The sequence below is a fragment of the Cyprinodon tularosa genome, unplaced genomic scaffold (assembly GCF_016077235.1).
Source record: "Cyprinodon tularosa strain WSP-4 unplaced genomic scaffold, ASM1607723v1 ctg547, whole genome shotgun sequence".
Taxonomy (NCBI): domain Eukaryota; kingdom Metazoa; phylum Chordata; class Actinopteri; order Cyprinodontiformes; family Cyprinodontidae; genus Cyprinodon; species Cyprinodon tularosa.
The window spans coordinates 9,035-22,188 of record NW_024039282.1 but is presented as its reverse complement, the minus strand read 5'-3'; the positions used below and the strand labels follow the sequence as shown (position 1 = coordinate 22,188).

The 13,154-nt window shown below is 37.7% G+C and overlaps 1 protein-coding gene across 1 annotated transcript in view; it reads left to right on the top strand.

The window, feature by feature from the left end:
• ctnnbl1 (catenin, beta like 1) overlaps positions 1-10,385 on the top strand; it is a 64,232-nt gene extending 53,847 nt beyond the window's left edge. The window contains exons 12-13 of the mRNA XM_038304906.1: positions 8,553-8,650; positions 10,191-10,385. Coding sequence (XP_038160834.1) covers positions 8,553-8,650; positions 10,191-10,370 — 278 coding nt within the window. The 3' untranslated portion in view covers positions 10,371-10,385. The remainder of the gene's footprint in view (positions 1-8,552; positions 8,651-10,190) is intronic.
• The last annotated feature ends 2,769 nt before the right edge of the window (positions 10,386-13,154 follow it).

Below are 13,154 nucleotides of genomic sequence, written 5' to 3'. Positions count from 1 at the left end.
TGTGACAGTGATATCTTGCAGACACGCCATTGTTGTTTTGGAAGATTATCACTCCCGCCAGCGCTGCCGAAGTTCTCCTGACCTTCCCCCGAAGTTCTCGAATAGGCACCCCCTTGCACTTTGGCGGGAAACTGCTGTGAGTCCCTAGAAATTCCAGACCAACGGTGCAGAAGCATACCAGAAAAACTGATTTGCGACCAGACCCAAGCGACATTTGATGTGTGCAGTTGCAGAAGTATAATCTGCCCTTTAACCCCCACACTGGCAGCCCACTGCTTCCCAAGGGTAGGGGTTAAATGCAGGTAATTTTCTTCAGTGTGAGATTAATAGAGTTCACTTACTATTGTTATTATCAAGTATTTTTATTTTGTGCTTCTAAATGCATATAGAGGACACAGAAGCCAAAATTGCACTTACACTTCACTTGGTTTTTCCCACTAATAAAAGTTAAAGATTCACCAAATTTTAATATGATATCAACAAATGTGTTTGGACACCCAGCTTTCACTGCCATTTACAGGTGCTGGTCATAAAATTAGAATATCATGAAAAAGTAGATTGATTTCAGTAATTCCATTTAAAAAGTGAAACTTGTATATTATATTCATACATTACATACAAACTCATATATTTCAGATGTTTATTTTGTTTAATTTTGATGATTACAAATGACAACAAATGAAAATCTCAAATTCATCATATCAGAAAATTAGAATATTACTGAAGACCAATAAAAACAAAGGATTTATAGAAATGTTGGCCAACTGAAAAGTATGAACATGAAAAGTATGAGCATGTACAGCACTCAGTATTTAGTTGGGCCTCCTTTGGCCTGTATTACTGCAGCAATGCGGCGTGGCATGGAGTCGATCAGTCTGTGGCACTGCTCAGGTGTTATGATAGCCCAGGTTGCTCTAATAGTGGCTTTTAGCTCTTCTGAATTGTTGGGTCTGGTGTATTGCATCTTCTTCTTCACAATACCCCATAGATTTTCTATGGGGTTAAGGTCAGGAGAGTTTGCTGGCCAATTAAGAACAGGGATACCATGGTCCTTCAACCAGGTACTGGTAGCTTTGGCACTGTGTGCAGGTGCCAAGTCCTGTTGGAAAATGAAATCTGCATCTCCAAAAAGTTGGTCAGCTGCAGGAAGCATGAAGTGCTCTAAAACTTCCTGGTATGTGGCTGCGTTGACCCTGGACCTCAGAAAACACAATGGACCAACACCAGCAGATGACATGGCACCCCAAACCATCACTGACTGTGGAAACTTTACACTGGACTTCAAGCAACGTGGATGAAGTGCCTCTCTTCTTTTCCTCCAGACTCTGGGACCTTGATTTCCAAAGGAAATGCAAAATTTACTTTCATCAGAGAACATGACTTTGGACCACTCACCAGCAGTCCAGTCCTGTTTCTCTTTAGCCCAGGCAAGACGCTTCTGACGCTGTCTGTGGTTCAAGAGTGGCTTGACACAAGGAATGCGACAGCAGAAACCCATGTCTTTCATACGTCTGTGTGTGGTGGTTCTTGAAGCACTCACTCCAGCTGCAGTCCACTCTTTGTGAATCTCCCCCACATTTTTGAATGGGTTTTGTTTCACAATCCTCTCCAGGGTGCGGTTATCTCTCTTGCTTGTACACTTTTTTCGACCACATCTTTTCCTTCCCTTCGCCTCTCTATTAATGTGCTTGGACACTGAGCTCTGTGAACAGCCAGCCTCTTTAGCGATGACCTTTTGTGTCTTGCCCTCCTTGTGCAAGGTGTCGATGGTCGTCTTTTGGACAACTGTCAAGTCAGCAGTCTTCCCCATGATTGTGTAGCCTATAGAACTAGACTGAAAGACCATTTAAAGGCTTTTGCAGGTGGTTTGAGTTAATTAGCTGATTAGAGTGTGGCACCAGGGGCCATCAATTTTGAACCTTTTCACAATATTCTAATTTTCTGATATGATGAATTTGAGATTTTCATTTGTTGTCATTTGTAATCATCAAAATTAAACAAAATAAACATCTGAAATATATGAGTTTGTATGTAATGTATGAATATAATATACAAGTTTCACTTTTTAAATGGAATTACTGAAATCAATCTACTTTTTCATGATATTCTAATTTTATGACCAGCACCTGTAAACAGGTCTAAAATAGTTGGCTTGGCTTGTTTCTCCTTATGGTTCTGAGTTTGGTTTTTATTCTAATCAAATTCTGCATTGGCTGAATGGTATTGGGAGTCTGCATCATTTTCTTTGCAGCCATAAACTATAAATATCTCACCTGCAGACTTCATGTCTCTTTGTTAGATTATTTTTAACCCCTTTATTGCTTAATCAAAAACCTTATTTAGCAAAAATATCAAATTCAAATAATTTACATTTTCAAGGTTTCCGTAATTGTTTTTTTGTCAATATTTGATTCCCAGAGCAAAATAAACAACATATGATGCATTGCTGTAGTTTTAATTAGCAGGATAAGGTTAGCATTACTGAAAACTGGAATAACACTTTAAGTTTAAGTTTAAACGGTCTCCCAGGTCCTCAGAGCCCATTTTTTAAACTAGCTTTTTCAGGCAGTGAATGCAGACTCTATACAGGACTGTTCTGTGAGAGTGGGAGGCTGATTGCTTTCCCCAGGCTAGAGAGCAGTCGGTTGGAACGTTTGCTCCTCTGTCATCAGGACTAAACTGTCAGCTCCTGCAGGAATCAAGTTTTCTCTTTAGATTTTTAGAATAAACTCCACTAAAGTTAATGGTTGCTCGTGTTGTTAAGTGTTTAATAGAAACACATTTACAGTTTAGACTGAAAATATGCAACATAATTTGCTTCACCTTGTTATACAGTTTACATTAGTGGGAGATTATAGTTGCAAACCAGCAGAGCCTGCAGCAGTTTAATATTTTCATCATCTGCATGAAAAAATGTATAGCCTTCCACTGTTTGGCCATTTCAAATCAGATTTTCATTAAAAAAAGCATTTCAGTCCAAGTTTTTTTAAAGTTGTTGGGAAGACTTATTTAAATGTCAAATCATTCTGGCTTAAACATGTATATAAATTTACTCTTTATCAGACCATATTGTTGGAAAAGTTAGAAAAGTTCCATTTAAAAAATGTCCTATCTTATAATCTGTGGGGTTTTTATTCCGTTATCTTATTCATGCCTGTTAGTTATACGTCAGCCTCTATACCTAAATTTGGCCAAACATGTACGGCTGTAAGCCTTCTACGCCAAACCAAGCTTCTGCTGCCATGGCGTCCTCTTCCACAACATTTCGTCCCTGTTGTCCTCCTCTAAATAAAAAATGTATGACGGAGGAGACTCATCCATGACCTCTGACACAAAACTCTTCATCTTTCATGTTTCCTCTGTCCATAGCGTTCCTTGACAGTGTTGTTTCTAAGTCACCAAATTAGCGCTACTTGGTCCCAATGGAATTTCCCATTGGGAACCTACTAGCACTAAGCTGCTAACTAAACTTGTTTGCGAACCTTCCGCCACAACAATCCTGCCCCCTTGATAAACGACCAATCAAATTCACTTTATTCACTCGTGTAAAGTCGTGCACCACTCGGGAGAATTCGGAAATGCAACGGTAGGAGCAGCCATTTCCCTACGACTTTAAATGTATTTGTAAATGTCAACTTCCTTTATGTCACACTTTGAAAAGGAATAAGTTGCATTAAAGTGCTGCAATGCAAAAAAATGAGAACATAACTGTTAAGGTCCTTTTAACATTTAAAAGGACCTTAACAGTTCAGAGCAGCTCTGGCACGATCACCTCTACTTCTCAGATTGGACCTCTGAAAAACTGAAACCAATCGGTTATTTGCCCCTTAGTGTTCTTAAGGATGAGTGTTGTTTTATTAGGTCCTTTAAATCTGATGGAGAAAGACCATTAAAACCCCTTTGTTTGATGTTATCTTTTAATTCAAGCCACAAATTTGTTTTATTGGTAGTTGTGATCGCCCTTAGGATTAATGAAGAAAAGGTCACTCCTGCAGGGCTGTAAGTGTTATCTAGCCTTCGTGATTGGTGGCTCTCTGAGAGACGTTTTTATCCATCTGTTCGCCTTTACCACCCCCTTTAGGTGGGGAGTTAATATCAGTCTTATTGCTGTACCTAACCAACATGGGTAAATTAACCTTTAATCTAAATTTCTTTTATCCAAACCATTTAAAAAAATCTTATGAGTTTGTCAGGTTTTATGTTTACTGTTCAAACTGGAAAATGTGGTCCTGCTGGTAAGGATTCAACCCCCCCACTTTTTTTGGAGTTGATTTGGAAATCCTGATTTTTGGCTTTGCATTATCTGCTGCGAAACAGGTGATTGTCTATGATAAACAATGTTTTCTTCAGTCTTTTATATCATTATTAAATATCTCATTGTGAAGGAACATTTTTAAGTAACTATTGACCAGGTGTCAGCTTCAACCAGATGAAGAATATGTTTTATTTAGCTTTGCCTCCCTCTTTTGAATCCACAACCCAATCATGCTTCCACGGCTTCACAAATCTCTAAGGAGCAGTTTCTGTAGGGTTTTAACGTCTGGAGAGAACGTTCCAGAGCCAGCGATCAATAGCCTTCTGAGCAGGGCACGGAGGTGGTGACATCAATTACCAGTTGGATCAAGCTGATAAAGTAGTGTCCTTTTGGAAATGGCAGTCAGCCTGCTTGTCTCTTTGTACAAGAAAGAACGTGTTCTACAGTAAAACAAGGGAACCTTTCACCAGACGAACCTGATTTGCAACCAAATTGCATTTTTCCTTGTCTTGTTGGTTAATTTATCAGGGGAGCAGAACACTTATAATGTGTGACATGTCCTTGTCCTCAAGATTAAACATTGTTAGCAGGATACAAATTTAAATATTAAGAGAGTGGAGCTGAGACCGATTTCTGGGGTTTATGTCCGAATTCCGGATTTTCACTGATTCCATGACTTTTTCCTAAGAACAATATCAAAAAGTGCTTCAGTTTCTCTTATACAGCAGGTTTGATTTTAACAGAAGATGCATTGAAGCATATATTTATATGTATCCGTCTCTGTCCATCAATCCATCCATGAATGAATAAACAAGGATTTTTAGTTTTGAGAAATAAAAGAATAAAAGTAGGAAAAACATCTGACAGTGGAATATTTTATCTGTTTACCACTGATTAAAGGCGGTCAAAGGAAACTTTGCTTGCCCTGCAATCTGGCCAACATAGCTAGTTTCAAAGCTGTTTTCGATGCAATTTTGCAGCAGGAAGAACTTGTGAAGCTTGACATGTTCCATCAAGCAGGCTGACCAGCGGTATTGTAACAACAGCTTTGCTTTGTGGATCATGTTGGTGTCCTGTGTGATTTTTAAAGTAGCACGGTTTGTCCTGGCCTCTGGAGGCTGTCAACTGAACATTCGCTCTTGGAATTAAAGCGACACTACCATGGCAAGCAGGGCGATCACAGTGTTGATGGTTTTGTGACTGAGTACGAGGCAAGGGAGATCTCTCCTCCAGCTTTACCAGAGGCAGAGGAAACTCGGAAAAGAGAGAAAGTTTCTATGGAGACAAGCAACCTAAGCTGCTTGTCTCCACTGAACTGGGTTCGGGAATTCAGAGATGCCTGAACCCAGATTTAGTTAGTTTTAGGTTGGATATTAGATTTCTTCTCCTCCTCCCAACATACAGTGGTTTTAATGGGCACTGTCATGAATATCAGAACCGGATGCTTTCGAAAAACAACAATTCATTTTTTTGTCTTGTGACCCATTTGCAAACATAATGTTAAATCATTATTTTAGACTTAAAAGATGCACACTGCTTTTTATTCTGATACATTTTCATTTGTTTTTTTTATTAAATGACATAATGAAAATGGTTATTTTAAAATATTTTCATTTTCCGTTATAAAAAAAATATTTAATTTATCTCCCATCCTTAATCAAGCCGCTGTGTGTAGGAGTAAATCGGCATTAAGCAACAGCCGAGGTCAGACCTGCTAACCTTTGGTTCTCTGAGTTGCATCATAATATATATAATATATATATATATATATATATATATATATATATATATAAACAAATCGTAAAAAATCTGATGCAGTAACCCCTTTTAAACCTGAGGAGGGCGCCAAATGGAGAGTTGTAGACAGATTCTGGATTGAAACAAATGTGCAGTACCTTGCCAGAATAATGTCCACATAGACAGCACTACAAGACATCCAATTATAAAGTTTATTTTAGCAAAAAAAAATCTTTCAGGGGTATACAGTACTTTAGATACAAACCTACCTTGATATGAATTAAGACACCCTTTATGTAGCATGAGAGGACATTTGGCTAAAATACCATTTGTTTCCTCGAATGCCAAAAAAATATTGCACTATGATGCATTTATTGGTTGGGGTAATAAACTGTTTAAACTCCATTTTTCTTTTTAAGCAATCAAATGTTTGACCGAGCTGCAAAATCTGTCAATGTAATGTGATTTGATTTTTGTTCGAATGATTACTAAATTGTGACCTATTTACACATTGCATAAATACCAGATGTCCCAGTAAATTGACATCTGGTAAGCTGTCATTAAACATCTGTTTAATGATTAATTTTTCATGGATAAGTGGCTGGAATGAATGTAATCTCTCCAATTAATGCTGAAATCGAAATGTTAGTTAAATTCACAGTATTTGCTCTTGGCTGTTTGCAGTTTAAATGCTAAAGGAACCAAACTTATGCTGTTTTTTGACCCCCTCATAAAGGGCATTTTAGAAACGCGTTCTTTGCAACACCTATATCAACTTTCTTATTTGATTTCATTGCTCCACATTTTCTTTCAATCTTTTCTCCATGTTGGAGGCGATGTTCATTTGTCTCCTTAATATGCAAACTGTCAGATTGACCCAGAGACATTGCTCTGTTCCGTCTGGAGCCATGAAATGAAAATGCAGGGTTTACTACGTTTACTGGACAGGAAAAAAGTGCATGTCAGTAGTGCAAATGTTCACCTGCCTGCAAACGACTAGGTTTAGTCAATGACAGAGCCTGAAGGGCCCGGGGTTCGCCTTTTCTTATTTATATGTGCAAAAAATGAGGTAAATTGGTTTAAAAAACACAGTTTCTATGGCAGTTAAGCTCATTGGAAGTAAGTTTGTTGGCCAAATTCAGTTTATTTTTATTCATTTCAGTGTAACCAGTGTTTGTGCTAAAATGCGCTGGAAAGAGCTGTAGGGTATTACAGTGTAGAAAGGACAAATTTGAATGTAGCAGCCCGCTACATTGAAATACGCTGGCAAAAAAATCCTGCTCTGTTGATGAGGAAAGAGCAAACTTTCTTCTTTCAGATAAAACTTTCCTATTGATTAGGACTGGTACATCGCCTTTCAAGCGTAGTATATGCCAGTTTGTTAATGCTTGCTACTGTGGGATATAAATCAGCCTTTTCTGGCTCTTTAACGTCATTAGGTTTTAGATGGCTTATTTCATAAAGTTGGAGGCTTCTGCTGATGCCTTTAGCTGCAGTGGTCCATTATAGGACCTTTTCCTGATGTCTTTTTTTTGTTTGATTTCTTAGGTCTGTGCTTTTCAATCTGCCTGATCGCTGTGTTGTATGTTGTTTTAGTGCACTTTCTGGGCTTTCTGCTCATGCGGTTGATGGATTTACGTGCCTTCTGAAACTACTGACGGTGGCAGGTGTTACAGTCTTTAGTTTTCTCAGCTCTCATGCCTTGTGAGTAAAGACACCGTGGGTCATAGGGGGATTGCACAAAGGAAGCCGACAGCAAACAAGACCCCTTTTTTAAAATGCAGGAATGGGATTGATTCCTGCTCTCCTGTTGCTTAGCAACTGCAAAGCCTCATTGAGAGAGAATATTGACCTCTTGTTGATAAAGTCCAATTACATTTTTCTTCCTTCGCTTTGTATATATCTAGAGGTTTTAACAATGTCATAATGTGCCCGCCCCCTCCACACCCCCCACCCCTGTGTACACTGCATTTTTATCCAATATCTTGGAGAAATATTGTGTTATGATTTCCACCTGCTCTCTGAGCCTGTGAGTAAGGGATGTGAATGCGATCCTTCTTACAAAGCATGAGTAACAAGGGGTTTCATTATGTTTGTGTTGCTAATTTAGTCAATTAACATGTCTGCTGATCTTCTGCTCACTAAATGGCCCCAAAGCTGCAAAGAGCAAATTTCTATCACTGCAGGAAACTTCATTCAGCCTCGGCCAAAACTGTTACACATGCACCAGCATGCTCTGAAATAAAAAACCCATTTCAAAATTTAATTTACGGTTTCTTTTCATTTTCCTTCAAGCTGGCTTATGCTGTTATTTTAAATGATCAAATGTTAATCAGGTTGCTGCTTCTGAGGGCTTTGCTGAGATGAACTGTGGTTTAACTTGTTCTTTTGGGTCAGAAATTTTATGTTTGGATAAAAGTTTAAGTCCTACTGGGTTTTTAGCTCCTTTCTATCTAATTTACAGTGTGCATAGACATATTTATTTATATATCCACATTTCTCTGCAAGGACTAGAAACCCTGGCTTGTGAGTTACAGCTTTAATTTGAACTCCTCCTCAGAACACGTCTCCTCCGTCATCGCTTCCATGCTGAGGAACCTCAAGTCCCAGCAGAGAACCAGACTCCTCAACAAGTTCACAGAAAACGACTGTGAAAAGGTGAGTTTTTCCTCCTCTTCCTGCCAATGCTGTTTTGAATCTATAGATGTTTATTTTACATAGCTTAAATATACTTTCTAATGTGGAATCGGAGGTAAGAAAGGAACTGGTTATGTTGCTGTTTTATGGACTCTGTGGACTAAATTATACACAGAACAATCATACATGTCATTAATGATAATATTTGCATGATGAATTTAGATTTTTTTAAATTGTTTTTCTCTGAAATAGTTATTTATTCATTGTTATATGAAATTCTTCACATTCCTTTAGGATTCCCTTCTAATATCTGTAAACAGTTTGCAGTAATTTTATTAAATACATTTTTGAGTTCTTTTAACTTAATACTCTGTGAGTTAAGAAGATGAGCCGCCAACCAATCAGCAGAAGTTGACTCTATAAGACACACCCCTCCTTATTTGTATAATGGGGCAGAAATGCATACAGAAATGTAAATACGACAGGCAGAAATAAATAAGGAAAAAAAAAATAAGAAGAATAATACAGATAATAAAAAATAAAGTTGAAGATTATAACGGACAATAAATAAATAAGGTAATTATAACAAAAGCGAATAAATAAAGAAGCTAATTAAAAGAGATACCGTATATACATTTATGTCTCACTGTATAATCTGATTTCTACCTACATTTATTTATTGTATTTTTTGAGGCAATTAATTGTATGCTTATTTATTTATTGAGCATTTATTCATTTCTGTATTTATTTTTAATTATGGGAGGATTGGTCCTCTATACTTATGGGGATTAATAGATGTGTACCAATTTGTTGGTGTTGTTTTTTTCTGTTAAAATTTGGCAGGAACATTATGAAAATATTTATTTTTTAACTATTAATTTAAGCCTTGAATCATCTGTTTAAAGTGTTGAAAGGAACAAACGTGTAGCATTATGGTTTCTGTTCATTGTGGGCGCCCCACTGAGCCCTAAGATTTGAAAGCAAAATGGAGAACCTTCTCTTTTCATTTTTTTTTCTTAGACAGCAGAGTTTGTAGGTAAAACATGTATGTCTGAACTTTCATAGATCACAAACGACAGATTAAAACTAGGCAAATAAAACATCAGTAAAACTCAGCAGTGAATTAAAGTTAGTCATAATTTTCAGTTTCTTTCTAAAAGTCCTTGGCCACTGCGCAGAAGGTCCTGCCTTCTGGGTGGCTCAACTAGCAGGCCTTCATCACATGACTTTAGAAATTTGCTAGAGAAGTAAGAGGGTAAAAGAGACTATTTTTTATCTACTATAAAACCAAAGCCTAAACCTGGTCCAAGTTTCCTGATAGAAGGTTTGACATAGAAGGCCAAACATTCAAAAGCAGGAATTTTAGTTTTGTCCCCACATAGTTTGACTCTATGTAATCATCCAGCTTTTTACAGTCTAAGCACAACTGTAGTTATTGTGATATTATTTTAAGTATATTATGCAGTTTTGATTTTTTTTCTTCCTGTTAATTATTTATTCTGATCTGTGGTTCTAATCTTCTGTCACCTTCCCTCCGTCACACTCGTCATTTTATCTCCAGGTTGATCGACTGATGGAGTTGTATTTTAAATACTTGGAGGCTGTGCAGCAAGCTGATAAGAGGATCGAAGGAGAGAAACATGTAAGAATCCATATATTCATCCTGCATTCCTATCAGGGCAGGACAATAATTTGGTATCAATATATCGCAATATTTTTTTATTCAATAACAGTTATATGACATAACAGTTTTTTGATATTTCAGTAGAAGGCTATGATTACAGTGTTTACAACACATTGGCTATGTGAGTGATGATGTTTACCACAATGGGCTAAGTCTTAGCAACAATATGAGCGATACGGTGATGAAACATCCCGTCTAACTGGCCAAAGCCTTCCTGGTGAATGCCTCATATGCCTTATTAATGATGGGTAAACCATGTAGCATGATGCTCACAAGCAATAGCTGGTGATTAATCTTACAGTCAGAGTAGAATAGCTACTTGTGCATTATATATATATATATATATATATATATATATATATATATATATATATATATATATATATATATATATATATATATATATACACATATATATATATCTATATATATATACACATATATATATATCTATATATATATATACACATATATATATATATATATATATATACACATATATATATATATACACATACACTATATTGCCAAAAGTATTTGCTCACCTGCCTTGACTCACATATGAGCTTAAGTGACATCCCGTTCCTAATCCATAGGGTTCAATATGACGTCGGTCCACCCTTTGCAGCTAGAACAGCTTCAACTCTTCTGGGAAGGCTGTCCACAAGGTTTAGGAGTGTGTTTATGGGAATTTTTGACCATTCTTCCAGAAGCGCATTTGTGAGGTTGCACACTGATGTTGGACGAGAAGGCCTGGCTCTCAGTCTCCGCTCTAATTCATCCCAAAGGTGTTCTATCGGGTTGAGGTCAGGACTCTGTGCAGGCCAGTCAAGTTCATCCACACCAGACTCTGTCATCCATGTCTTTATGGACCTTGCTTTGTGCACTGGTGCACAGTCATGTTGGAAGAGGAAGGGGCCAGCTCCAAACTGTTCCCACAAAGTTGGGAGCATGGAATTGTCCAAAATGTCTTGGTATGCTGAAGCATTCAGAGTTCCTTTCACTGGAACTAAGGGGCCAAGCCCAGCTCCTGAAAAACAACCCCACACCATAATCCCCCCTCCAACAAACTTTACACTTGGCACAATGCAGTCAGACAAGTACCGTTCTCCTGGCAACCGCCAAACCCAGACCCGTCCATCAGATTGCCAGATGGAGAAGCGCGATTCGTCACTCCAGAGAACGCGTCTCCACTGCTCTAGAGTCCAGTGGCGGCGTGCTTTACACCACCGCATCCGACGCTTTGCATTGCACTTGGTGATGTATGGCTTGGATGCAGCTGCTCGACCATGGAAACCCATTCCATGAAGCTCTCTGCGCACTGTTCTTGAGCTAATCTGAAGGCCACATGAAGTTTGGAGGTCTGTAGTGATTGACTCTGCAGAAAGTTGGCGACCTCTTCGCACTATGCGCGTCAGCATCCGCTGACCCCGCTCCGTCAGTTTACGTGGCCTACCACTTCGTGGCTGAGTTGCTGTCGTTCCCAAACACTTCCATTTTCTTATAATACAGCTGACAGTTGACTGTGGAATATTTAGGAGCGAGGAAATTTCACGACTGGATTTGTTGCACAGGTGGCATCCTATCACAGTTCCACGCTGGAATTCACTGAGCTCCTGAGAGCGACCCATTCTTTCACAAATGTTTGTAAAAACAGTCTGCATGCCTAGGTGCTTGAATTTATACACCTGTGGCCATGGAAGTGATTGGAACACCTGATTCCAATAATTTGGATGGGTGAGCAAATACTTTTGGCAATATAGTGTATATATATATGTGCATTTGAAGATGTAGAGAGAGTTACGTTCAATTTTTTTTTATTTGTAGAATTAAAAATACCAAAAAAAGTGCCCCCTGTTGTCCGATCAAGGGTACTACCCACAAGTCACATAATTTTTTCCGGCGTGACAAAAGTAAAAATGAAGGCATAACTTGTAAAGTTCAATTTGTGACTCACAGAAGCAGATTTGTGCAGTTGTATTCATTGACTTGTATTTGTGTTAAGGAAAATATTCCAGTTTTTTTTAAAGATTTTAATACACAAGTTTGAATTTGTTTTACACCATTTGTTTTAGATCAGCTGTAGTAAAACTGAATGAAAGACACTCAACTCACAGAACACAATTTGTGTACTTGTACTCAAGAATTTGAAGAGGTGTAACTTTTTTTTGTAATTGTGAAAGATTAAAAAAATCTACAGTTACAAAACACCAAAGTTACAATGCACAAATAATTTTGCAACAATAGTTCTGAACCACTTGAAGCAAAACTGAGAATGTTAGAGATTTTTGATGTGCAACTTCTAGAACAGAAGCTGTGTACTTGTACTTAGAATTTAAACAGGTGTTAAAAAAAAAAAAATTGTACTTGTAATTGTAATTTTTTTATTCTACGAATACAAAAATTGGAATGTAACTCTATCTACAACTCCAAATTCACACCTACAGTACACAAATAGCAATGAAACAAAATAACCTTCAGAGTTGTGCTGCTTTTAAATAAATTAAGAGAGTACAATCTCTGCCTTCAGTGCCAATAAGAGTTTATCAAAACCTAGATCTTTCAGAACTGACATGGGACCTTTAGTTTGCACTTTCTCTGACAAATGTCAGAGAAACATGCAGTTAGTTAATAAAAAAAAAAATTTTCATCACAATACAGCTGAAGCTCAGTTACAGCTTCTTATTTGGATTTGAGTTTGACTAGGCCATTTTAGATCTAAACCATTCCACTGTTGAAGATCATTTTCTTTCTGTACTTAGCTGTGTTCATGTTTCAATCAGCTTTGACCAGCTTCACTTCCCTTGTTGAAGTAAAACATCCCCTCAGCATGATGGCGCC